The 27,227-nt window shown below is 47.5% G+C and overlaps 1 protein-coding gene across 1 annotated transcript in view; it reads left to right on the forward strand.

The window, feature by feature from the left end:
• MYO18B (myosin XVIIIB) overlaps positions 1–27,227 on the forward strand; it is a 248,228-nt gene that overhangs the window by 66,056 nt on the left and 154,945 nt on the right. The window contains exons 11-13 of the mRNA XM_060269663.1: positions 2,750–2,813; positions 10,867–11,011; positions 24,733–24,906. Of these exons, the coding sequence (XP_060125646.1) occupies positions 2,750–2,813; positions 10,867–11,011; positions 24,733–24,906 (383 nt within the window). The remainder of the gene's footprint in view (positions 1–2,749; positions 2,814–10,866; positions 11,012–24,732; positions 24,907–27,227) is intronic.

Below are 27,227 nucleotides of genomic sequence, written 5' to 3' on the forward strand. Positions count from 1 at the left end.
CTTGTCGACGGCTCGGCACCCGCAGACCAATGGACAGGCGGAGCGGGTCAACGCCATTCTGCAGCAGTACCTGAGATGTTACGTCAGCCAGAGGCAAACGGACTGGGTGGATCGCCTGCCACTGGCAGAATTTGCCTACAACAATGCGGTGCACGTCTCCACAGGGGTGTCGCCCTTTAAGGCCAACTATGGGCGCGACCTCAGATCTTTCCCGGAGAGGGAGGGGGAGGAGGAGGAAGAGGGCCCACAGGCCGAGGAGTGGGCAGAGGACCTGGAGACGGTGCACCAACAGCTCAGAGAACACTTGGAGAGGGCCAAGGAAGCGTATAAGAAGGGGGCAGATCGCCACAGGCGGCCGGGAGAGGTCATAAGGGTGGGGGACAAGGTTTGGTTATCCTCGGAAGGTCTTCCCACCAGGGGGCGATGCAGAAAGTTAGCACACAGGAGGCTGGGCCCCTTCACGGTCACGCAACAGGTCAACCCGGTAGCCTTCAGGCTAGCACTGCCGGAGGACATGAGAGTGCACCCAGTGTTTCATAGATCACTGCTGTCGCCGTACAGGGAAAGTACCAGGTTCAGGGACAGCGATCAGCCTCCAGAGGGAGGGGGGGAGACGGGAAACGCCCGACAGCTCAATGAGGCAACTGAGATTTTAGACTCAAGGAGAGGGGTGAGAGGACTGGAGTACCTGATAGCATGGGAGGACACTCCGCCATCCCACAATGAGTGGATACCGGCCACGGAAGTACCTGAGGAATTTTTAGTGGAAGAATTCCACGCCCTGTTCCCCCACAGGCCCAAGCCCTGGCACATGGAAAGGGAGGGAGAGGGGGAGGAGCAGGAGGAAGGGATAGCAGGCAGCAGCTCCCCATGGAGATGGGAAGCGGAATTTGAGGACACGGAAGAAGAGGTGTGGGTTTCACCGAGGTCAACGACGTCAGAGGCAGGAGAGGACTGGCAGAACATTTTTACTCCCACCAGCTCTGATGCCACTGACTTCTTGGGATTTCCGTCTTCTCAGGGGGAAGGAGAGAGATCGCAGGATTGGGGGGAAATTTTCACACCCACAGGCTCGGATGCCACAGACTTCTTGGGATTTCACTCGTCCCCAGCAAGCAGAGAGCCACTGGGGAGGAGGAGAGAGGAGCCTGGGAGGGGGGTGGATGTGAGGGACAAGGGATACAGGGAAGTCCCTCCCATCTTAAGTTCCAGCCCATCACCAAGCGCTGGAGAGAGTAAGGAGAGCTCTGCCTCCAGCGGAGAGTCAGGAAGTGGTGTCCGAGGCTCAGGCAGGGTTGTGGAGCCCATGCCTCAGGTGGGACAGGAAGTTGGACGCACGGGGGGGAGGCCAATCCCCCCAACTCCCGAATTGCGACGCAAACGTAGGGGGAAGAGGTTGGGTCTGCCAAAGTTGTGGTGCTGGAAGAAAACGCGCCAATCGCCATTCGGGAATTCTGACACCTCACCTTAAGGATGCATTTTCATTGCTCTGAACACTGTAAATAATCAGCACTAAATAAAAACCTTAAAAGACCATGCTGGAGTCGTTACTCTAGAGTAGCCATACCAGGCCCTCTGACAGGTGGTGAGTGTGAGAATAGGATGCTGGACTAGATGGGCCCCCATTGGTCTGATCCAGCAGAAGTCTTCATATGTTCTTATGTTTTGAGTTGGCTTAGCAGGACCCCTTGTCCTGAATGCTCTCTGCCTCACTTGGCCTTGTGGCTGGGCTCTTGTGTGTGAGGACAGATTCTGAGCTGCAGCTTCAAATACCAAGCCCAGACTCTTCTTCTGTTCTTATGTGCCAGATGATGCATGCTCTGGTTCTGGAATTCATTTTCCAAAATATTTCTAGTTAAATCCGAATTCAGGAGTTATGGAAGGCAGAGCCAAAAGTTCAACAGCGAATGAAATTGTTCTTCTCTTCCTTGAACACTATGCAGGAGCAGACCAACCATTATCATTTAATTCATGTTCACTTTGCCCTTAAGAAACTCTGGGAGGAAGGTCAACTTTGTGTGTCCATTTTGTAAAGGGCAGAACTGAGCCCGCCAGGATGATGCCATGGCCGCCGTGGAACTTGAATCCAGTGCTCTTATTCCCAAGTCCCATTTTCAGTGCCACACATTCCATTCCTGGAGGTTTCTCCTTTGCTCTTGGAGTAAATGACTTTTGAGAGATCAGCTGAAATCACTGGCAAATAGACCCATCAGTACAAAGAGAGAAACCTCTGCAGGATAGATATACTCTTTGCACAAAAGTAACACTCTTGGATTTATTTTATCTTTGTTGTTATAGTTTGTGTAAGCTGCCTTGAGTCTTAGTCTGGGGAAAAGGTGGGAATAATAATAATAAATTTATTTATTTATTTATTTGTACCCCGCCCATCTGGCTGGGTTTTCCCAGCCACTCCGGGCGGCTTCCAACAAAAATTTAAAATACATTAAAATACAACAACAACAACAACAAACAACAACAACAAGAAGTTTGAGTGCAATGGATGATCTGCCTTGATTTGTCTCTCATTTCTTGATCTGGGATCAGTTCTCCACCTCGGAAGCACCAGCTACTCCTGTCCTGCTTGTGGGTTTCCCAAAATTGACCACTGCTGGGAATGGGGTGCTGGACTCGAGAGGCCTTTGATCTGACCAAGCAGCCAGGTTTTTTTTAAAATAAAGTTATTAACTCTTTAGGGGGCTGCATCTGATGTGATGGATTAATTTTATGTGTGTCCCCCCCCCCAAACTAGGACTATGCTGCATTTGCACCAGATGGCGGAGAACAGCACCTTTGGCATCAGACCGTGTCAGAAGGTAGGCAGCTGAATTAGCCACCCTCCTCCCCACCCCGTTGCTATATGAATCCTTGAGCACAAAGTATGGAGGTTAGTTCTAGCAGCATTGAGACCAGGTCTCTGCACCAAGGAACTTGCTTTCCTTGATTTCTACTTGATTTCTATGTAGGTAGAAATCCTACATTGTATTGCCTTTTTTGATGCAAAAAGTGAGGCATGCTGTTTCTAATGAGAAAAGGGATGAGGAGGGCAGGACTGGTGGTGGGGGAGGATAGGAGAGAGAATAGTACCAGCCAGGATTGGCTCAAGGCATATTGTTATTTGTTTATTTATTGCATTTGTATTCCGCTTGTTGCTCCAAGGAACTCAAGATGGCATACATGGTTCCCCCCATTTTATCCTCACAACAACCACCCTGTGAGGTAGGCTAGGCTGAGAGGCGGTGACTGGTCCAAGGATACCCAGTGAGCTTCATGGCTGAATCAGAATTTGAACCCTAATCAGCCAGGCCTAGGGGCTTTCTCAGTGGGTAGTTGGAGTCCCAGACCTTTACTCATGGTCCTTCCTAGAAGCTTTGCAGCATAATTTGATGTGCCTATTCATACAGTTATATGCATTGTCAAATGCATCTGTTCATGGGCTGGTTACCCAAGAAACCTGGAGTGTGCCCTGGAGAGGTATTGCTGCCAGTCAAGGGGCTCACTTCATATAAGGCGGCTTCCAATGTTCCCACTCCCAGCCAGTGGCATCTCTCTACCTGTTGGTGGAAGACCAAATGCTTGGACCCAAGTAGCTGGCTTCTAGTGTCTGGGAGTTCCATAGGCTGGGCACCACCATGGACAAAGCCCTCTCACCTCTTGCCATCAATCTTGCCTCAGAAGTAGGGCTGAGGGATGGGCATTGTTTTTATTCTGTCCTGTATTTGTCACAGTCAGGATTCTGATAGAAGTCTTGTCCCTTCAGCAGCCCTACTGTCAGGGAGTCTTGATAACAAACAAGCGTAGTTAATTAAAAGGAAGATTTATTGCAAAAACAGAGTTTACCGGAGCATCGATCACAGCCATCCGTCCATAAATCAAAGATGCCCCTTCTAAGGAGGGTGTTTCCAGCGAGACCAGAAGCAGCCCCTGGACCAGAGAAGAGCCCGTGGGTTGGGCGTGTCACCTGTGGGGGCGCATCCCAAGGTTACATGGCGTGTGGTGCACGTCCCGGGGGGCGGCTGCTGTGATGGCACCCTTTCCCCAAATGGTACCCGGTGCGGTGCGCTTCCCCTGCCCCCCCTCCATACACCAGTGCCCACAGTGAGGAACTGATCAATGAAGTGGAAGTAATGGGAAACTTGGAAGATGTGATCATGTCCTCCTGGGTTTCATGATACAGAGGCAAGGGAAAGATGAGAGTAGTCAAAGCCAGAATGGCCCTCTGGACTTTAAGAAGGCCAATTTCAGAAAGCTTAAGGAGCTACTGGGTGAGATCCAATGGTCAGAAATACTCAAAGAGAAGGAAGTCCAGGATGGTTGGGGTTTCTTAAAGGTGAAATATTGAAGGCCCAAATGCAGAGAATTCCAAGAAGAAAGAAAAGTGTGAGGCATCTAATGAAACCAGTGTGGCTGCATAAGAAGCTGACGAGTTAAGACAGACATGGAAGGAAGGGAAAATCACAGAAGAGGAGTATACATGAGTAGCCAACAGTTGCAGGGTGAAGGTCAGGTGGGCTAAAGCTCAGATTGAGCTCAGGCTTGCAAAAGAGGTTAAAAATAATTTTCATAGATTTCCTCAGCTATGTTCAAAGCAAGAGGAAGGACAAGCAAGTGGTAGGTCTTCTGCAAGGAGAAGAGGGAGAAATGCTCCTGGGTGACAGAGAAGGTGGAAATACTCAACACCTACTTTGCCTCTGCCTTCACCCAAAGGAAAGACAGTGATAAGAAAATAAAGCTTCAGCCCAAGATAGGAAGAGAGGTGGTAAGGGAACACCTAGCTACTTTTAATGTATTCATATCTCCCGGGCCTGATGAGCGTCACCCAAGGTGTAATCTCAAAGCCTTTTTCTGTGATTTTTGAAAATTATTGGAAAACAGGGGAGGTCCCTACAGACTAGAGGGTAGCAAATGTTGTTCCCATCTCTAAAAAGGGGGAAAAGGAAGACCCAGGTAACTACCGACTGGCAAGCTTGACATAAATACCAGGAAAGGTCCTAGAAAAGATAATTCAACCGTTGGTTTGTGCGCCCTTAGAAAAGGATGTTATGATTACTAAAAGCTGGCATGGGTCTCTCAAAAACAAGTCATGCCAGATGAATCTCATTTCTTCTTTTTATGGAGCTGCAAGCTTGGTGGACATAGTGTATCTTGATTTCAGTAAGACCTTTGAGAAAGTCCCCCGTGATATTCTTGCAAGGAAGCTGATAAAACATGGACTGAACAAGGGAACTGTTAGGTGGATTTGTAGCTGGTTGACTGACTGAACCCAAAGAGAACCCATTAATGGTTCCTTGTCATTCTGGAAAAATGTTACAAGTGAGGTGCTGCAGGGTTCTGTCCCAGGCCTGTGGTTCAATGTCTTTATAAATGACTTGGATGAAGGAATTGAGGGGATGCTTATCAAATGTGCAGATGACAACAAACTGGGAGGGGTGGCTAATGCCGCAGAAGAAAGAACTGGGATTCAAAATGACCTTAACAGATTGGAGTACTGGGCCCAAGCTGACAAAATGAATTTCAATAGGGACAAATGTAAGGTTCTGCGCTTAGGCAGGAATAGCCAGATGCACAAATATAAGATGGTGGACACCTGGCTTAATAGCAGTAAATGTGAAAAGGAGCTTAACATGAGTGCGATGCAGCTGCAACAAAAAAAGAAAAGAAAGACAGCTAATGCCATTGTAGGCTGCATCAACAGTAGAGTGTCCCAATCAAGGGAAGTAATAGTCCCACTCTATTCTGCCTTGGTGAGACCACACCTGGAATACTGTGTCTAATTCTGGGCACCACAATTTAAGGAGGACATTGACAAGCTGGAAAATCAAGGGTATGGAAATTAAGCCTTAGAAGGAGCGCTTGGAGGAGCTGGGTATGTTTAGACTGGAAAAGAGGAGAGTGAGAGGATATATGATAGTCATCTTCAAATATCTTAAGGACTGTCACATAGAGGAGGGAGCAAGCTTGTTTTCTCCTGCTCTGAAGGGCAGGAGTCAAACCAATGGCTTCAAGTTACATTAAAGGAGATTCTACCTAAACATTCGGAAAAACTTTCTGACAGTAAGAGCTGTTCAACACTGGAATGTTCTTCCTCGGCAGGTAGTGTGCTCTCTTTCCTTGGGGTTTTTAAACAGAGGTTGGATGGCCATCTGTCATGGATGCTTTAGCTGAGATTCCTGCATTGCAGGGGGTTGGACTAGATGACCCTTGGGGTTCCCTTCCAACTCTACAGTTCTATGATTCTATGTCTGAACAGGCCACTGTCAGTTGCAGATTTGGAGAATTCAAGTTTCAATTGGTGTCAGGCTGCCAGGCAAGGCTTACCTTCCCCCTCTCTGTAGATAACAGCACGAAGCAAAAGCAGTCTTCTGCAGCAATAGAGAGGTTTATTGAACACAGCACAAACATTCAGCGTCCATTCTCATCGTGCAGGTGCTGCCAATTAAGTTTCTCCCACTTCTCTCTAGTTACTTCCGTCTTCTCGCCTCCTCGCCATGTGATCCCTTCACCACCGAACCTTCTGAGAGGCTACCCTATCCGGATGCCTGGCTCTCGGGCTCATGGGATGCCTACTTTCTAGTGAGGGAGATGCAACCAGTTCTCTCTCTTCCTGTTCCTCTCCCCTTGGTTGCTCTGCTCCCAGCTCAGTCCAACTGTCAGTTCCCGAACTGTGTCCTTCCGTGAACGATTGCTCTAGGACCTAGGTCAAGACTATCCTGCTCCAGAGGTGCTTCGGGATTAGGCCCTTGTGCAGAGGGGGAGGGGGGGCTCCCAGTATTCTTCCTTAGAACAATACCCTTCAGTCTGGTTCCTGACACCTGGTTTGTTTTTTACACATGTGAAGATTTTAATTGTCTCCCTGGCACTACTGGTGTCAGCATCTGATTGTTCACAGGGAAAAAATGGGGAAGGTGAGATATTAGTGATGCAAATATGCACTTTGGCCAATGTAGGTTCCAGTCTGCATCCCATTTATGCCAGAGCTGCTTTGAGCTTCCCTGCTTGTGCCAGGATTCCTTCAGTTTTCTTTCTGTTATTCTGTCAACACCCTCTGTGTGTCTGGGCTGGGTGACCCACCTTGAACTTGTCCTGTTAGCACTTTCCACAAGAGCCTGATTCATTCTGCTGACTTGTGCAGAAACGCTGAGTGGAGGATTTTGTCCGCCTGGAGGGACACTGCAGTGGGGGAGGCAGGATCCAAGCACCACTGCTTGAAGAATCCCCCTGAAAGGCTGAATCCTTGCACTTTTCCTTGCTGGGCTGTAGAGAAATGCACAAGAATGGAAGGCAAACTACAAGGACACATGGGGAGGGTTACAGTGGCTCTCTTAGGCAGGCAGGGAAGGTAGGGGAAGGGGTGAGCACTCCCAGCTATTGTAGAGGAGTCGCAGAAGCCGGCTCAAAGGGGGCCGTGGCTTTCCAACCCTCGGTGAGATAGAAGTGGCAGGGCAGGAGCTGGAAACGCGGCTGCGCCTGCAGGGAAGCCCCAACTCCGCCGGAGGCTGAACTGAGATGCCGCTCTCGAGGGGTAAGAGACCTAAAAGAAAACAAAGCAGGGAACGCAAAAGCAATAAGCGAAGGGGAAAGGATTAAGCGAGGGGGAATGAGGCAAAAGGTGAGACAAAGGTGAGACAAAGGTGAGACAAGGAGAACCGGACAATCAGAAGCTCCACAAGGCTAATCGATTGCGCTGGCGAGCAGGGGGCAAAGAGGCAGAGTTCCCGCCTCCGGGCCGACCTCATTGGTCGGCCTGGGACTGATGGAGGCAGGAACGGCCAATCGCAAAGGGGCTGAGCTCTGAGAGCCAGTGTGGTGTAGTGGTTAAGAGCGGTAGACTCGTAATCTGGGGGACCAGGTTCGCGTCTCCGCTCCTCCACATGCAGCTGCTGGGTGACCTTGGGCTAGTCACACTTCTCTGAAGTCTCTCAGCCCCACCCACCTCACAGGGTGTCTGTTGTGGGGGAGGAAGGGAAAGGAGATTGTTAGCCGCTTTGAGACTCCTTCGGGTAGTGATAAAGCGGGATATCAAATCCAAACTCCTCCTCTTCTTCTTCTCTCAGCCCCCATTGCGAGAGTTCAGTAGGGCCTGCCCACAACACCATCTCCGTCGCAGGCGCGGAAGTGGTTTTGTCATCTGGTTGGCCACTGTGAGAACCGGATGCTGGACTAGGTGGGCCATGTTCCAGCAGACCATTCTTTGGTTCTTACAGTATTATTCCTTGGTAGAGATTTAGAGAGGAGCCTTGCTGCTTGTGTCCATGCTTCCACTGCCAAAGGCACACAGCCAACTAACCTGCAAATCTGTAGGAGTGAGGTATCGGGTCTTTCAGCAGGCAGTGCTCTCAACCCTCTAAACAAAACAGAGGTGCGTCACTGAAAGTAGCTGGAGTGAGTGCCAAGCCAGGTATCATGCTTCTTTTCCCTTTTCAAACCATGTTCTGAAGTCCTGATCATGAAACAAACTTCCTCTCAATCCATTTTTTTCACCCTGCTTTAAAGGCAACACTTCAAAGAATGGCTACAAACAAACAAACAAACAAAAAGCCTTTGCAAAAATTCTTATGCTGGACAGGATGGCGTGCTCACAGGATTCCCAATGAAATAGTCTGCCTCCCACCCAGAGGCTCTACTCTGAGGAAGCACTGAGGAGGACTGTGGCAGATTGGAGCTTTGCTGGGTGTTCTCTGATCTGGTGACACATGCTATCTGTTGAAGTTGAATGGGGAGGGGCCCTTAGATGTCTGAAGGAGTTCTGGGACTTGCTGGTTAATGGGATTTTCCGCCGTCCTCAGTTTTGAGGAGTGGATGCTCAGCCCTTCTGTCTATTCCAGCTGTAATATCTCAGAAAGTTGCTTTGAGCCAAACACACTTCCCTTTGAAAGCGTCAAGATCTCAAGTCCCAGATGTTTGGTAGCCAAGAGCATGGCTTCATTAGAACTGGAAACACTATCCAAAAGGTTTACTTTTCAAATACATTTAAGTAGGAATTAGCCTTGGAGAAGCCCCTTCCTTGGGTTTCTGTCACTCACCTGTGACTGTCAGAGTCACTCACCTGTCGGTCACTCATCCATTCTGAATGGGTAGAAAGAAGCACAGAGCTGTGACATACAGAGAGATGGACTGGAGGAGGACTGGTGATTCTGGCTGTGTATCTCTGAGTCAGTAATCGCAATGTAGAGAATTGCCAGAGTTAGAATTAATCATCCTAGCAGAGACTGCTTGGCAGAAGGGAAGTCAACATCAATCAATCATGCAGAGATGCAACAGAGAACCTGAAATTAGAAAAAGCTGCCCAATGCTGGGGAATGACCCCAGTCATGTCCAGTGTGGGAGAAACATGACAGGATTGCCCACCCTGTGCTCTTTCAGCAACTTTCTCTGTGGTCAAGAGCTGTAGGTGCTCATCAAATGGAAGCCCCACTTCCATCTACTGCTCTGAAGTAGAGTACCGGTAGTGTCTGCCTCCAGGTTTTCAACTTTTATGCACATCTTCTGAAAATGCACAAACCTTTTCTTTTGTATGAATGATGCCAGCTTTTAGTTCACCGGTTCCTTTATTTTATCCTGTTTTCTGTTTTGAATCTTAATGCCCCCCCCCTTTGTTAAAGCCTTTCTTCAGGAAAGTGGATAAGGCAAAAGAGGAGATGCATCTATTGTGGGTGCCTTGGAGGGGTCATGTTGGCCTCCACACAACCATGTGCAGAAAAGTCATGGTTGCTCCTGCCAAGGGCAGCACTTGACACCCCACCCTGCCCAGGAGAACACAAAGCTGGCATATTTAGCAATGAGTATATTTTGCCTCCTCAAATAGTCTTACCACTTGTAATATTTTATTGGGAGGAGGAATAAGGAATTGCACCTCCTCCCAACTGCTTAGCCCAGCCATACTGAATTCTGTCTGTTGATCACACTCAAGCACAGCAAGGGACTAGGGATGGAGGAGAAATGTGATTCAATTTGCACTTCCCAAAACAAAATGAGTACTGAAGTGCAGCCATTGTTTGAAATCCACACTTCCTGAATTTTGCAAGGTTGCCCTCCAATCAAGCCATGTGGCCAGAAATGCATGTGCCAGGCTTAAGCATGCATAAAATGCATGTATTAGGGAAATAACATACAAAAATGTATTACATTAATTTAAATTGTTTTACAAAAAACACATTAGGCAAACTATGCCTACAAACTATGTGCATGTTTGAGAAATTTGCACTAAAATGCGGGTGATTTTTTCTTTTAATTGCAAACTGATGTGGGAATGTGACAAAATATTTTTAAGGTGACATGGAAATGAGGAAAGCTAAACTTAAGACATGGGTATAGCTAAGGAGGAGCAGATCCATAAATATTATTGAAAAGCATTGAAAGTACTCAATTATCTGAGGTTCTGCTCCCCACCAGCAGAAGCCTGGCCCCGACAATGTTTATTTATGGTGTATTTTTGCCCATGACTTAAGAAACTGAAATTGAAAGATTCTCCCATTCTTACAAGGGAAGTAACCCAGGAACTGTCTCTCATTCAATTCTGTAGCTTGGGGGTTCCTTCTACTGGAACCTTCTCCAACCTGGGGCTGGAAGCTGCAGGTGGGGAGGGGAGGGCTTGGGTCCTGCTTATGGGTTTCCCGTTGGGGCATTCACTTGGCCACTGTGGGAGCAGGATCCTGAATTAGATGGGCCATTGGCCTGACCCAGTAGGTTTTTCTTAGCTTCTTATGTTCACATGCTGGTTGAAGAATAATCAAGGTCTGGGGTGTATCTTGGAGAGGTTGTGGCCCTGTGGGGTTCTATTTAAGGGTGATTGGTATGCTGCCATTCTTTCCCTGGTCCCAGCCCAGGCTCTCGTGCTATAGACTTGGCTGTTCCTTTCCCTCCTTGCAGGCTGAAGAGAAGCAGAAGGCCTCAGTTGCATTTGCTCAGCTCCAGGCTGCCATGGAGATCCTGGGGATTGTGGTGGAGGAGCAGAAGGCCATCTGGCGAGTCTTGGCCGCCATCTACCACCTGGGTGCTGCAGGGGCTTGCAAAGGTAAGGCCAACGGCTGGCAAAGGTGGCATTTTGGGCTGGGGAGACTGCTGTGCTGGACCCATCTGCTGCAGCCTGAGAAAGGAGATGATGATGTCCCTGTCTCTCATCTCTGCTTTGCAGGCTGCATGGTGCAGCATTTCAGAACAGCAAGCCATCTGCCTGGGCTCATTAGCCTGAATTCCCTGCCCCCTTTTAGCCTGTCCTTCCAGGAGCATTACAGAAAGTCATTGGATCTCAATTCCGCCTCTCTGCTTGAGGGGCTGCTGTTTTTATATCATGCTGGTCTTGCACAAGGCCTGCTCTTGGAGATCCTTGGAGTGGGAGGAGAGCCAGAGAAAGTGCAAGACCCTCCAATATGTGTTCTGTCTGAGCCAGCAAGCAGAGTGTGCCACCCACTGCAGAGTTGGCAATATGTTAAGCCACTTGCTATCTTACATAGAACCATAGAATTGTAGAGGGCTGCCCCATGAAAACAAACCTGTTTTTTGCTGCTCCAGAGGGTAGTACATGAACCAACAGATTCAAACAACAAAAGAAGAGATTCTGATTAAATTGGGAAGAACGTTCTGAAGATAAGAGCCATTTAACAGTGGAAACGGACTCCTTGGAGGCTTTTAAAGAGAGGTTGGATGGCCATCTGTCATGAATACTTCAGTTGAGATTCCTGCATTGTGGGGGTTGGACTAGATGACCCTTGGGGAGACCCTTCCAACTTTACAATGCTATGATTTCCTCAACACCCCTCAGCCTCCTGGGCTGCTCACACTTCCTGATCTGAATATGCCTCATAGGAGGAGTTCCCTTATTGTGCCTTTCCCTGGGCTTTGATGAGTGGGTACCTAGGAAAGCTGCAGAATGTAAATCCTGTGGGAATGTTAGGGACGTGGATTAGGATATATGATTAGATAGATCCTATCCAAGCTTGTGTTATCAAGCTTCCAATATCAGCAGAGTGACATTTTCCTTTTGTGCGCAGCAAAACGTGTGCGTTTAGGTTTGTTAAAACCTCTACAATAATATTATACTTCCTGGTAAATCCCCCTTTTCCCTCTTAAAAGAAATACACGACACAATAGTCTTAAAATAAGATAGAGTTTACTCACATGACATCCTGAGTTGACAGCATAATCTCAGAAAGGCAGGCTTGCATAGAAAAGTCACATTTATGTACATATGGAGACTACTTAGTAAAGTAAGGCTCCATTTTGTCTCTCTCTTGGCAACAGGCCGAGAGAGAGAACTATCCTAACTTGTAGATTATCTGGAGACATGTTCCCGAAGGAAGCTGAAGAAGAATGTGGAGAAGAAGAGAGGGAATGGCTGCTGGCTCTGGGCTTTATATGCCAGCTAATCCATCTCATCTGCATGTCTGGAGGAACAGGAAACTGAACGTAGTCAGGTGTTCCTCCAGGTGAGTTCCCTTTTGTGGACACTGTTGTGACTTGTCTGCCCCAGTATTGTATCCCACAAATCTCTGGGGTGATGATTTTAGAATGAGAGAAGGGACTCTCACAGCCACACCTTGGCTCCCTTAAAATTAAAATGTGGGCTAAATATTCAGCACAACAGTAGTCCAAGAGGATAGCAAAATCATACGAGGATCATGAAAGTGTCTTATCAGAGATGGCTACAAGCAATGCTTCTGTTCCAGAGGCTGAGATGTGTGCTGCCTATGCACTTGTTTATCCATCCGGCTCCATTTTGAATTTGCACCCTCAGCCTTCATTACCATTTTATTATGGTAATGAACAGAGTCGAGTCTGATACTGCTGGCTCCTCTCTAAGCTCCTACCCATCGGTCTCCCAGGTGCTTGGCCTTGCAACTGTCTTTTATTTTCTTCTGATTATGATTTGGTGTTGCTGTGTCTGAATTATAGCAACAAGAACCTTCAGTGGAACTCGTGCTTGTGAAAACTTTATTTAAATGCAGAGAAAGTGAGAGTGGGGAGGGCATTAAGGAGGGAGAAGGTGCTCTAAGATGTGCTCTAACCTAAAGGCAGCTCCTGGTGACTTATGTACTTTGGATTCTAAGCCCCTTGGGACTGCGGTGTTGCAAAATCAGCTGGGGGGGGGGCAGCGGCATTTATATACATCTCTGTAGCATGTCACAGCACCATTAATCAACTATAATTATTTTAAAACTAGTGTATTTCAGCCCGTTCAATAACGGGCGCTAGAACATCCTGGGGTCCGCAGCAGGGGGACAGGAATGGAGGAGGAGAAAGCGCTGCTTTCTCCTCCTCCGTATCTCTCCCGCAGCCGCCAACAGCAAGGAGACAGGGAGGGTTGTCAGGTCCGCGGGGCGCCGGGCTCCTCCTCACGGGCGGTTCGTCCTGGCGGGCGGGCAGGATTAGCTCATCTCGGCCGCGGAGAGGCAGCACAGCAGCGGCGGCAGCAGCAGCAAGAGCGGCGGCACCTCAGTAGCCTCGTCCTCCTTCTCGCCCGCCTTTTTGCGCGCTGCTTCCTGGCGCTCTCTCCCCCCACGGGCTGGTCCCTCATGGAGGGAGAGCGCGTGAGGGGATGGCGTGAGGGGAGGCGGAGTCCGGCGCTTGGGCCTATCGTCCCTCAGCCATGGCGCGCTTCGGCGCGAACTTCGCCTATGGCGACGGGGAAAGCCTGGCCGCCCTTGGTCCGCCGCCGCCGGGAAACGGGAAGTGACAGGAAGGAGACATTGCTGGACACACACACACGCTCTCTCTCCCCCCCCCGCCAACGCTCAGTCCGGCTGGGATCAGCGGTTGGCGGCCGCAGGGAAACGGTAGGTGGGGGGGGGAGAGCGCGTGCGCGTGTGTCCAGTCTCTGCTGTCCAATCCCTGTGTCCCTGGGGGACATGCGCAGTGACCCAGGGACACACGGGACAGCTTGGACGCAGGGACAACTTGGACTTTATTATATAGGACTAGTGTATTTCAGCCCGTTCAATAACGGGCTCTAGAACATCCTGGGGTTTTTGCAACCCTGGGACCTGTCATTGCTATCGGCGACAAGGGGACAGGAACGGAGGAGGAGAAAGCGCTGCTTTCTCCTCCTCCGTTCCTCTCCCGCAGCCGCCGACAGCAAGGAGACCTCCCAGGGTTCGGAGAAGCGCTTGCGCAGCGCTTCTCCGAACCCTGGGACCTGTCATTGCTGTCGGCGGCAGGGGGACAGGAACGGAGGAGGAGAAAGCGCTGCTTTCTCCTCCTCCGTTCCTCTCCCGCAGCCGCCGACAGGAAGCAGACATCCCACGGTTCGGAGAAGCGCTTGTGCAGCGCTTCTCCGAACCCTGGGACCCGTCCTTGCTGTCGGCGGCAGGGGGACAGGAACGGAGGAGCGCTTTCTCCTCCTTCCTTCCTCTCCCCCAGCCCCCCACAGGAAGGACGCGTGCACTCTCCCCCCCCCTGCCTCCTCCAACTGCCGCTCCTCTCACGGGCCAGGGAGGGTTGCGAGGAGGCCTTCACCGGCCTCCACCCTCGCTTCCCTGACGTGCCCTGCAGTGAGGCGGTGTCCGGCGGGAGCGGCGGTTGGAGGAGGCAGAGGGGGGGGAGAGTGCGTGCGCGCAGTCTCTGCTGTCCAATCCCTGTATCCCTGGGGCACATGCGCAGTACCCCAGGGACACACGGGACAGCTTGGACGCAGGGACAACTTGGACATTATTATATAGGATTAGGAAAGTTCACTGCTTAGGAGGATGTCCTTCGCCTGCCAAATGCTTAATACCAGAGTTTCCTGAAGATAGTATGAAATATCCAGGAATTTTTGTGAGGCTCTGGGTTCAATTTTGGAATCAAGCCTTTGATACCCTGTCTAAGGCCACATCCCTCCCTTTCGATAGCAGTGACTTGTTGATTTCTAAGCAGAGAATCACTTCATTGCCCTGTAATGCTTCATTCCAGATTTGTGAAGATTACTTGGGAATTGCAAAGAGTGTGATTGCATCCCCATGTTCCTCCTTTTTATTGCTGCTATTGTCACATGATAGTTTGGTGATTATGGGTGACACACTGCATGGAGATTTCCCTTACATCTTTGAATAATTGGAGCTTGCTTTCCAATAGTGAAATTACCACTAAAGTCCATGGGTTATTGTTGTTGTTTAGTCGTTTAGTCGTGTCCGACTCTTCGTGACCCCATGGACCATAGCACGCCAGGCACTCCTGTCTTGCACTGCCTCCCGCAGTTTGGTCAAACTCATGTTCGTAGCTTCGAGAACACTGTCCAACCATCTTGTCCTCTGTCGTCCCCTTCTCCTAGTGCCCTCAATCTTTCCCAACATCAGGGTCTTTTCCAAGGATTCTTCTCTTCTCATGAGGTGGCCAAAGTATTGGAGCCTCAGCTTCACGATCTGTCCTTCCAGGGAGCACTCAGGGCTGATTTTCTTAAGAATGGATAGGTTTGATCTTCTAGCAGTCCATGGGACTCTCAAGAGTCTCCTCCAACACCATAATTCAAAAGCATCAATTCTTCGGCGATCAGCCTTCTTTATGGTCCAGCTCTCACTTCCATACATCACTACTGGGAAAACCATAGCTTTAACTATACGGACCTTTGTCGGCAAAGTGATGTCTCTGCTTTTTAAGATGCTGTCTAGGTTTGTCATTGCTTTTCTCCCAAGAAGCAGGCGTCTTTTAATTTCGTGACTGCTGTCACCATCTGCAGTGATCAAGGAGCCCAAGAAAGTAAAATCTCTGACTGCCTCCATTTCTTCCCCTTCTATTTGCCAGGAGGTGATGGGACCAGTGGCCATGATCTTGGTTTTTTTGATGTTGAGCTTCAGACCATATTTTGCGCTCTCCTCTTTCACCCTCATTAAAAGGTTCTTTAATTCCTCCTCGCTTTCTGCCATCAAGGTTGTGTCATCTGCATATCTGAGGTTATTGATATTTCTTCCGGCAATCTTAATTCCGGTTTGGGATTCATCTAGTCCAGCCTTTCGCATGATGAATTCTGCATATAAGTTAAATAAGCAGGGAGACAATATACAACCTTGTCGTACTCCTTTCCCAATTTTGAACCAATCAGTTGTTCCATATCCAGTTCTAACTGTAGCTTCTTGTCCCACATAGAGATTTCTCAGGAGACAGATGAGGTGATCAGGCACTCCCATTTCTTTAAGAACTTGCCATAGTTTGCTGTGGTCGACACAGTCAAAGGCTTTTGCATAGTCAATGAAGCAGAAGTAGACGTTTTTCTGGAACTCTCTAGCTTTCTCCATAATCCAGCGCATGTTTGCTATTTGGTATCTGGTTCCTCTGCCCTTTCGAAATCCAGCTTGCACTTCTGGGAGTTCTCGGTCCACATACTGCCTAAGCCTGCCTTGTAGAATTTTAAGCATAACCTTGCTAGCGTGTGAAATGAGCGCAATTGTGCGGTAGTTGGAGCATTCTTTGGCACTGCCCTTCTTTGGAATTGGGATGTAGACTGATCTTCTCCAATCCTCTGGCCATTGCTGAGTTTTCCAAACTTGCTGGCATATTGGGTGTAGCACCTTAACAGCATCATCTTTTAAAATTTTAAATAGTTCAGCTGGAATATCATCACTTCCACTGGCCTTGTTATTAGCAATGCTTTCTAAGGCCCATTTGACTTCACTCTCCAAGATGTCTGGCTCAAGGTCAGCAACCACACTACCTGGGGTGTATGAGACCTCCATATCTTTCTGGTATAATTCCTCTGTGTATTCTTGCCACCTCTTCTTGATGTCTTCATGGGTTATTACAAAGGTTTTTACAAAGGTGGTTGCTGCTGCTGCTGCTGCTGTTTCTCCAGGGCCATCATTGCACACAGCTCTTTACAGCAAAATGGGAAGGTCTTATCAGTGGCCATCAGTTGAATGCAACTTGCCTATTCTGTCCATGGCCAACGCTTAGGCCACATTCAAGACATACCTTTAAAGCACTATGATACCTCTTTAAGCAGTCATGTTTTCCCCAAAGGATTATGGGAGCTGTAGTCTGTTAAGGGTGCTGAGTGTTGTCAGGAGCCCCCTATATCCCTCCCAGAGCTACAATTCTCAGAGTTTCCTGGGAAGAGGGATTGACTGTATAGCTACTCTGGGAATTGTAGCTCTGGGAGGGGAGGGGAGGAAGTTTCAGACATACGTAGGTGAGTTCATCTCTGGTATAATCTTTTCCAGCAAGGTCACATAAGGAAATGTTTGATTCTCGCGAAAGTAGCTTGACTAGGCCAGATACTTCCTAGTTTATGTCTCCACCATATTGCGGGCAACAGAAGGGTGTTGTCTCTGCAAAACAATGAAGCTCTGTGAGGGGGATACAGTGCTCCTGACAGCTCTCAGTATTCTTAACAAACTACAGCTCCCAGGAAGCCATGACTGTCTGAAGTGGTGTCATAGTGCTTTAAGTGTATGGTGTGGGCACGGGAGCTGAGTAGACCTTTGCTCCCCACAAGATGCCTTTTGATGGTGCCTTCTGCCTTGTGTTGCAGCTCTGAGCTTCCCATCAGGGTCCACTGCAATCTCCTGAGGTCCAGAGAGGAAGCATCGGGGATCAAGGGAGGGCTCAGAATGTGGTCAGGGCAGAAGAGCCAAGGCTGCCTTCTGGGGCTTCTGAGGGTTCTTCCAGGGCCTCCTTTGTTCTCTGTGGGGTTTCCTGCCTCTTTCATACAGGAGGTCTCCATGAGATCTGGGCTAGGCAGAATCCTGGCTTGTTTGGAAGAACTGAATACCAGGTTGCTTCAAGACCAGCTATTTAGTGAGGCACATCCTGCTTCATTCAATCACTTTACAGGGCATCCACATGTCTGCACAAAATCTGACATTTTTCAGGGGTTTGGGAGTGGAAAAATAAATAGCTCTTGTCTCTCTTCTCATTTCAGCAGCTCACCCTTTGCTCCAAAAATCGATTCTGTTGCCATATGGAAGGGAAAGGGAATCAAAGGACTCAGAGATTTAAAAATGGATCAAAGCAGAAGAGAAGTGGACTGAGAGAGAGAAAGATGAAGTAGTTCCTATAACTCCAGTCCTCTGCTCTTCCTGCAGTCAGTGGTGTTCTTGTCAGGGACTTTTTATTAATGTATTTATTTGTTTGTTTATTTTATTTATTAAACTTCTACCCCAAAGTTGCCCAAGGCAGCAAACATGTGATAAAATGATAAAAACCTCTTAGAAACAGACCGTTCCAGTACAGATGCAGACTGGGAAATATCTAATCTTAAAAGGCTTGTTGGAAGAGGAAGGTCTTCAGCTGGTGCCAAAAAGAGATGGCACCTCTCCAGTCCTAGAATCACAAAATTGTAATCTAGTCCAACTCCCTGCAATGCTGGAATCACGGCTAAATGTAATATTCAAGGGAAGGGCATTCCAAAGGCCAGGTGCCACAAAACTAAAGGTCTGACTCCTGTATTTTGCAGAATGGACCTCTTAATAAGAAGGTATCTGCAGGAGGCCTTCTCCTGCAGAGCACAGTGATTGACTAGGTGCCTAGGGTTTTAGACCCCCCTCAGCCAGCCCATTGAACTTGGCCCACTTGCTAATGGGCAGTAGGTATACAGCAGGGGTCCTCAACCTTTTTCAGTCGGGGGCCAGTTCACTTGTGGGGGCTGGACTATATTTTGAAAAAAAATATTAACGAATTCCTATGCACATATTGTATTTGTAGTGCACAAAACCAGGAAAAAATGTTCTAAATATGAGGTGTCATGACAAATTTGGAGCTCAGCATGTGGCCAAAGAATGTGTGAGACCAAACTGCATGCCTAGTTTGCAAACCAGCTCACATTGATCTTCTCACTATTCAATACACCTGTTTGCATTTTGGGCATCGTGGAAAATTTGGGTCACTTACCATGGGTTGCCCTGAGGGCAGCTGGAGGAGCAGAGAAGCAAGGGAGCAGAGCGAGGAGGAGGAGGATTGAAGGCTGCCTCTCCTGTTCCCCCATTGGATTTGTTTCTTTGCAGGGATCTGCAGCTGCAATATGGCTCTGGAAGAGCTTGCTGGGGAAAGTGTGTGATGGCAGCTGTTGCAGCTCGGCTTTGCGATGTGTTGCGGGCAGTGTGGAGGTCGGAGGGACAGGAGTTTGCCTGCTTGCAGTGGCTTTCCATTGGCCAATCAGTTTCTGTGCTGCGCTCAGGTAAACTCAGATGGGGCTTTTCATTGGTTGACCCGCTGTGTGTCGGCAGCAGCTCAACGAATAAAAGACTGTGTTGGAGTTTACCGCGGTGCCGGGGACTGATTGGTCAGTCCCTGTGAGTCTACCTCAGTGCGGCGCAGGGACTGACCAGTCCCCGCTCCACTGAAAAGCCGCGTTGGGGATGCTTGCCACTCTGTAGGAAAACCAGACTCTTGGTGGGTTTTCAAATGGCTGTGCCAGCCGGATTCGCAACCTGGTTGGGCTGCATCTGGCCCTTCCTTCTGCGTTTCTTTACATGCTCTGCTGCTGTGTTGGTGGGTGCTTTTTGAGTGGGTTCATTGTCCAAGTCTGTGCGTCAATGTTACTGTTGGTTGATCAAAGATTTCACAAAGATGTGAGGAGGGACAGCCCTCTGTGTAAACAACTGTCCTGTCACTGCCCAGTTTAAAGGACCCTAAGAAGGGAGAATTGAGTGGTGCAGTGACTTGGGGTTGAGCATCCATGGCTGGCATTTAGCAGGCACCCTGGTCCCCTGGGCACAGGCTCCTTCACCATGCTGAGATCTTTTGCATTTCTATTTCAATGATCATGGATTTTTAAAATCTGCATCTTTACTAGTGATGGAAGGATGTGCTAATTTTGGTTCTTTCAGTTTCTCATTTTTCCAGACTTACCAGTTCTCCACATTTCCACAGCAATTTGTGATTTTCTTTCTTGAAAATTCATCAGAATGTTCCCATTAATGTTTCCCAATAAACACATTTTTGTATGCAATTTTGACTAATACTATACAGTTTTGCAAGCAATTTCCCCAAACACAAGGCACATTTGTGTACAGTGGTACCTCAGTTTAAGTACACAATTGGTTCCAGAAGTCTGTACTTAACTTGAAGCGTGCTTAACCTGAAGCGAACTTTCCCATTGAAAGTAATGGAAAGTGGATTAATCCATTCCAGACGGGTCCGCGGAGTACTCAACCTGAAGCATACTTAACCCAAGGTATGACTGTAATTGGTTCCGGAAGTCCATACTTAACCTGAAGCGAACTTTCCCATTGAAAGTAATGGAAAGTGGATTAATCTGTTTCAGACAGGTCTGCGGAGTACTTAAACTGAAAGTACTCAAACCGAAGCGTACTTAAACTGAGGTGTGACTGTATTACTTTCACAAATATATTCATTTTTATACAGTTTTTCCTAATATATGCATTTTTGTTGTTGTAAACGTTGGTTGGTTGGTTTCTCGAAGCTACGAACATGAGTTTGACCAAACTGCGGGAGGCAGTGCAAGACAGGAGTGCCTGGCGTGCTCTGGTCCATGGGGTCACGAAGAGTCGGGCACGACTAAACGACTAAACAACAACAAACGTTGGTTGATGTAGTGGTAGCATTCCAGGGATTTATTGTAAGAAATCATGGATTTATAATCATGTGCGTGGTTGAAGAGGATGATCTGAGCTTCGTGGCTCCCTTGATCAGACTTTTTCCACCTGGGTTATAGAATGTATGATTTGTGATATAAATTCCTTGGGTTGCTTGTAATCTCCATTTCTCTTTGCCTGAAAATCACGTTTCAGTCTGGGTGCAAGAGACAACGCATCTGTTGCCAGTTGTCTTCCAGCTGTCGTAAGCATTTGGTGTTTATTTGGCCAAAAGGGGCATTTGCAGTTCTCTCCTTCCTGGCAAACCTTTCAGAGGTGTTAAATCCTGCTTCCTTGAAGTTTCCGGATTTGTTAATCCTCCCAGGAATGTCCTCCCCCCCTTCTGTTATGCATGTTTCCCCTATGTAGTTTAGATTTCGCCGGACCTCGAAGTTTCCTCAGAGTATCATGTTCCTGGGGAGGGGTTTTGGGAGAGTAGAATGAATTGTTATTGGCTTGTTTGAATTTCTGTGGTGTTTTCTAATGCTAATAAAAAAGATCTGAGCGCTGAGGGTTGGATGCACTTACGCCTCAGAGTTTGCTGGACAAACTCTTGTCTCTCTTTGCTTCCTTTCTTTCCATGTGGTCTGCCACAGGTTGACTGGAGAACTGCATCACAGAGTTTGGATAGGTGTGAATTTTGGTTGCCTTGAACTGACTTTCTTTTTGATTTATACATATAAATTAGCACATGAAAATTGTGTGCAAATCTGTGTCCTCTTTTTGGGGGGGGCGGTGGCAATGTGTAAATAACACCCCAATGAAGGAAAAAAGTGGTACAGAAGCCAACATGCAGAACGTGCCCCTCTAGATGCAAGATCCTTAGGACGAAGGCTAAATCCCTGTTTGTGCAACGAGTTCTGTGTGCATGCAGGTGGAGCTGGGGACCTAGGCAGGAGCTTTAGGGGTGGCACTGAAGTGCCCAGCTGACTACCCACAAAGGCTACTCAGAAGAACATGGAAATGCACGGAAGCATCTGCCTGGCTCGGGGCCTGGCTTCAGCTCCTCTATAAGCTCCTGGTCTGACTGGCTTCATTGCTGGAGCAACACCCCGCATCTAGCTCCATGCTCCAGCCTACTAGGACAGTAGCTGCCATTAAGAGACCAGTGGTTTGAGCATGTTCCAGTAAAGACTGCTGAAGTCAAGGAGCTTCAGAGCATGTGTCTACTTCCAGGGCCTGCTGTTCCTGCTTGCATTGTTTGCCAACCCCACCTACCCTGCACCCCGCTTGCCAACCTCCATTTTGCACTTCACCCAATGCCCCAATCCAGTGCCACAGCTACGTGTGTGTGTGTGTGTGTGTGTGTGTGTGTGTGTGTTAGCTGGGTTTTTTGTTTTGCCCCAGGTGAAGCCCCCAGAGGGACCCCATTGAGGCTCCCAACCTGTGTGTATGCAAATGTGTGTGGAGGGGGTGCCAACCTGGGTTTTTGACCCAGGTGAAATGAAGCATAGTTTCACCCCTGCCCTGATCCCCTCATGCCTCCTTTTATGCCCCATATCCCTGTTGGAATATTCTAGAAAGAACTTGATAAATGAACAGGTTGCTAGGCAACAGAAAAATCTACCCAGCAACAGGAGCCTTTATAAAGGGCATGTGATCAATAAGGGTCAGAGTGTAAAGTGTCAGTATGTAAATGAGCATGAGTCAGCATTAGGTCTCTGGCCGGATGGCTGGAAGAGGAAAGGATTATGTTATTTTATATTTGTATTCGATCACTGTAAGTTTTTGTAAATAATAAAGATACTCAATTAAAACAAAACTCTTCTGCAAGTCTATTAAAAGAAGAAGAAACAAAAAATAAAAAAACCTCCTTCCAGTAGCACCTTAGAGACCAACTAAGTTTGTCATGAGCTTCCGTGTGCATGCACACTTCTTCAGATGCACACGAAAGCTCATACCAATGACAAACTTAGTTGGTCTCTAAGGTGCTACTGGAAGGATTTTTTTAATTTTTTGTTTCAACTATGTCAGACCAACACAGCTACCTACCTGAAAAAAGAAGAAGAGTAGATGCTGCACACACATCAACAATCACCACAGATCCTTCAAGTCCCCATATGCTCACAGTTCCTCTCTCTCTTTCCCTGCATTGTTCAAATGTCTGTTGTAGGTTAAAAATTGGCTTCTTTTTAGCTCCCCTGCCCTGAGTTCATGTAAATCCAGGACTGTGATGCAAATCCTTCCACAGAGGCTGTGTGATGAAAGACTTATGTTTTTATGCATAAACGAAGACATACTTAAGCTATCATGGTTCTCCCCCTCAAAAAAAAAAAAAAGAATGAAAGGAATCTGGGGAATTGTGGTTTGGAATTGTAGGGTTTCAGGTTTTTGTTTTGCCTTGTTTTGCTAGAGATTGCTAGTCCTGAGAAAAGGGGATTGACCATTTCAGGCCGTTTGCTGGGTCAGCATGTGGGTGGCTCTTTCCCTTCTTGTCTTCTTTTCATCTGGCCATAAGACTTAACCCAGGGAGAGACCTTGCTCCTTGCTCCATTGCTTTTCTATCCAGCTTCCAAGTTGCACATGTAGGACCTGGTTTCCTGCCAGCTTGTGGGTTCTGCAACTTATCAGTCTGAAGCTTTGCAAACTGGCTCATTCTGCAATTTGACTCTCTATTGATCCTTTTTTGGAAACATGAAGCTGAAGTAATTATTCCAGGAGATAAACGATTTCCCTGGAAATACATTCAGCCAGTTGGCTTTGTGGGGGGCATGGGTGTGGCGTGGCTGGGTGGCTGTAGCCCCATTCTTTCCAGGATTGGCTGCTCCTTACAGGAGGCCTTCTGGGTAGTCCCACAAAGAGGGAGAGCAGTGGGCAGAGCCGGAGGCAGGGGGGTAGGCTGGCCTGGGACTCTTATGTTGTAGGTGCCCTTTCAAAGCCACTAGCAAATGCTGTGCTGCATTTCATTGCATGGAAATATGACTCCTGCAGGGCAAAATCAAAGGCAGCACTCAGAGGTGAAATGTAATCTAATTGCTACCATCAGTTTAATTCTGCTCTCTGTCTCGTTATGAATGGCTGCCATCAAATTGCAGCTAATTACCGCCAGCACTTTGCACGTGAACAGCCATTCGCTTTTAGACCTGATTCGTTTCCTTCTCCCCCCTCCCTCTTAAAAAAAAAGTCTGCCTCATGACCTTGCTTGGGTTTTCTTTCCCTCTGGCTATCTTGCTCTCTTTCTTTGGCCACTCTTAACGGAAGCACAACCCACCCCCTACCCAGGATACACCAACACTACAAAATTGATCCCCTTGGCCACATAGGCCCATGTGCAGAGCTGACCTTGTTACAGGTACCTTGGTTTAAGAACAGCCCTGTTTACGAACTATTTGGTTTTCAAACTCTGCAAAACCGGAAGTAGTGTCCCAGTATGTGAATGGAGTCCGAACAGTGGAAGGGCCCCGGCAGCTGGAGGCCTCATTGGGGAAAGTGCGCCTTGGTTTAAGAATGGTTTCAGTTTAAGAACGGACTAGCGGAACGGATTAAATTTGTAAACCGAGGAAGCATTGTACCACTGTGAGTAATTGATTTCCGAGTGTGGCAGCCCCACCCTAGGGAACCCCCTGCCTCTGGACACCAGGCAGGCTTCTTCACTGTGCTCTTCAGCACCTGCTTACATGTGTTTTTAATCTGTTATTGGTTTATATTTGATCTTAAATATGATTTGAATGTTTTCAGTAGCTGTTCTTAACTGTTATTATTGATTTTGCTGTTTTATTCTTTTTGCAAACCACTCAGTTTTTTTCTTCTTACAATTGGGTGGTGTATATATAAATGATATGAAATAAATAGAATCATAGAATTGTAGAGTAGGAAGGGACCCTAAGGGTCATCTAGTCCAACCCCCTGCAATGCAGGAATCTCAGCAAAAGCATCCATGGCAGATGGCCATCCAACCTCTGCTTTAAAACTTCCAAGGAAGGGAGGGAGATAATTCTTCCTGATATTTAGTCAGAATCTCCTTTCTTGAAACCTGAAGCCTTGTTTTGAGTCCTACCCTCCAGAGCAGGAGAAAACAAGCTTGTTCCCTCTTCCATGTGACACCCTTGAGATATTTGAAGATGGCTATCATATGTGAATTATATCAATATCATATTGTGAATTACAAATAAATAATTCGTAATTCACAAATCACATAATTCACAAATTCGTGCATTATAAGTGAGCCAGAAGGAGTCTATATGGAAAACAAAGGCTTCCTGAGCATAAGCCCCTTCCTCTCCTTTCTGTTCAGTTGGCAGGAAGCAGTTCATGCAGTTTGAGTGGGCCAACAAGGCAGCGGAAGTCCTTGGCTGTGATTTTGAGGAGCTCACAACAGCCGTCTTCAAGCACCACCTCCAGAGGATTATTGAGCAGGTCACGTCTGGAGCCAGAGGACAGCTCAGCCAGGACCAAGGCTGGCCGGATGGTAAGGCCCTTTCCTCATGCAAAGTTAGCAGGGGAAAGAGAGGCTCTGTTTTGACAATTCCCCTCCCACCGTCATATTCCATCAACCTTGGGTTGAATATGCATGTTTGAATCCATCTTAGGAACAACTCAAACAGGCACAGATATACCCCCCAACTACCCTCAGCCCATCTAGTGCAGCATCCTGTTCTCACAGTGGGCCAGTTCACAAGCAGGACATGAGTGCAATAGCAGCACTCTCCCCACTCATGATTCCCATACTGGAAGCAACACACTGTCTCCATGGCTAGTGTGCATGCACACGAAAGCTCATACCAAAATAAAAACTTAGTTGGTCTTTAAGGTGCTACTGAAGGAATTTTGTTATTTTCCATGGCTAGGAGTTGATGGTAAACTTGCTTTCCATGAACTTGCCTAAACCACTTTCAAAGCTACCCAAGTTGGTGGCATCACTGTATCTTGTGGCAGTGAACCCCATGGGCTATGTGCTCTGTAAAGAAGGGTTTCTGTTCTGAATCTCCCACCATTTAGCTTCACTGGATGACTCCTTTGGGTTCTGCTATTCAGAGAGAACAAGAAAACCTTCTCTTTCTCCACCCTTTCTGCACAATACATCATTTGATACTCCCAGGGTTTTAGTTTTATGAGAGAGAGAGAGAGAAAAGCTTCTCTTTCCCCACACCATGCATATTATTCACCTCTGACCTGTCCCCTCTTGCTCTCCTTATCTTTAGAATAAAAATACCCAGTTAGTGTACCCTTTCTTTATAAGAGAGTTTATCATTTTGCTTGCCCTTTTCTGAACCTTTTTCAACTTTGCAATGTCCTTTTTGAGGTCAGGTGGCCAGAGTTGCACACAATATTCCAAGTGTGTTCACACCATAAATTTGTATAACAGCATTATAGTAAAAGCAGTTTTGTCCTTAATCCCTTTGCGTAGCATGGAATTCACCTTGTAGCAGGGACCTGTGAAGCTGCCCCGATCAACCGACCTCAGTATTGTCAGTGTAGTAAACAGAAAGAGGCAGCTGAGGCTCACAGAGGCTGTTCTCAGCTCTAGTGCCAAAAAGGTCCTCCTTAAAGATTCCAGGCCCTGAACCATGAGGCCTTGTCCATGTCTTCTCACAGTGAGCCATAAGCTGCTTTGTTGCATCACATGGGATCCCTGCTTTCATCCGGAGACTGACTTTGGGTCCTCCTGCACTCTGTGCTAGTTGTGGCTCTTCCCCTAATAAAAGGAACCAGGGGAGATGCCTTATCCCTGGGAAGAAGGGAAATCCTGCATCCCTCCAGCTCCCAGGGGCCAGCATGGCCAGTGGTCGGGAGTGCGGGAATCACAGTCCAGCAACATTTGGGAAGGCCACAGATTCCCCGCACCAAAGTCTCAGGGACAGAGCACCTGCTTAGCACATGAAAGGTGCTAGGGTCAATCCCTGCCAGCATCACCAGATAGGATTGGGAAATACCTCCATGCCTGGTGAGTCACTGCCGGTCAGTTGGATGAGCCAATGATCTTGGCAGCTTACTGTTTTCCTATGGAGATTGATGCCCCCCAAATCCAATGCAGTCTGCATTGCCATAACTCACCATTAATGCCTCCCTTGTTCTCTTATAATGGCAATCGCCCCCACCGGAGAGGTGCTGGAACTAAGTTCTGGCTGAAGAAAAGCCTTGGTTGACAGTAGAGCTGTCCTGTGCCTCAGCTTAGGCCTGCTGACCAAGGACATTTTCTTTTTCTTTTTCTTTCAAATATATTTATTGATTTTATAAAACTGAGAAAAAACATTTAAAACACAAAAATACAAACACAAAATTCAAAATACAAAAAGAAAAAACTACCATATTTATCACTCATGTATCCTAACATTGTTGACTTCCTCAAGTCCCTCCTTTCTGCTTTTCATTGTATATCATCCTTAGTAATTTCTATATCATACATCAATCATCTTATTTTTACCTTAACTAACAAAACTTTGCCTCATATTAATTCTTTAATAACGTTCAATTCTTATTTTACCCTTATATCTAAATCTTGATATACTACAATACCTCTACAAATCTTCCTCTACAACCTCCCTGTACTTCCAAATCTTATCTTAAACATTTCCAATATTGCAATTATTTCTTAAATAAACTTTAAATTTCTTCCAATCTTCTTCCATCGACTCTTCCCTCTAGTCACGAAGTCTCCCGGTCAGTTCGGCCAGTTCCATAAATTCGATCATCTTCATCTGCCATTCATCCACTGTAGGTAAATCTTCACTCTTCCAATTCTTAGCTAATAAAATCCTTGCTGCTGTTGTGGCATACAGAAAAAAACGT

The sequence above is a fragment of the Zootoca vivipara genome, chromosome 17 (assembly GCF_963506605.1).
Source record: "Zootoca vivipara chromosome 17, rZooViv1.1, whole genome shotgun sequence".
Taxonomy (NCBI): domain Eukaryota; kingdom Metazoa; phylum Chordata; class Lepidosauria; order Squamata; family Lacertidae; genus Zootoca; species Zootoca vivipara.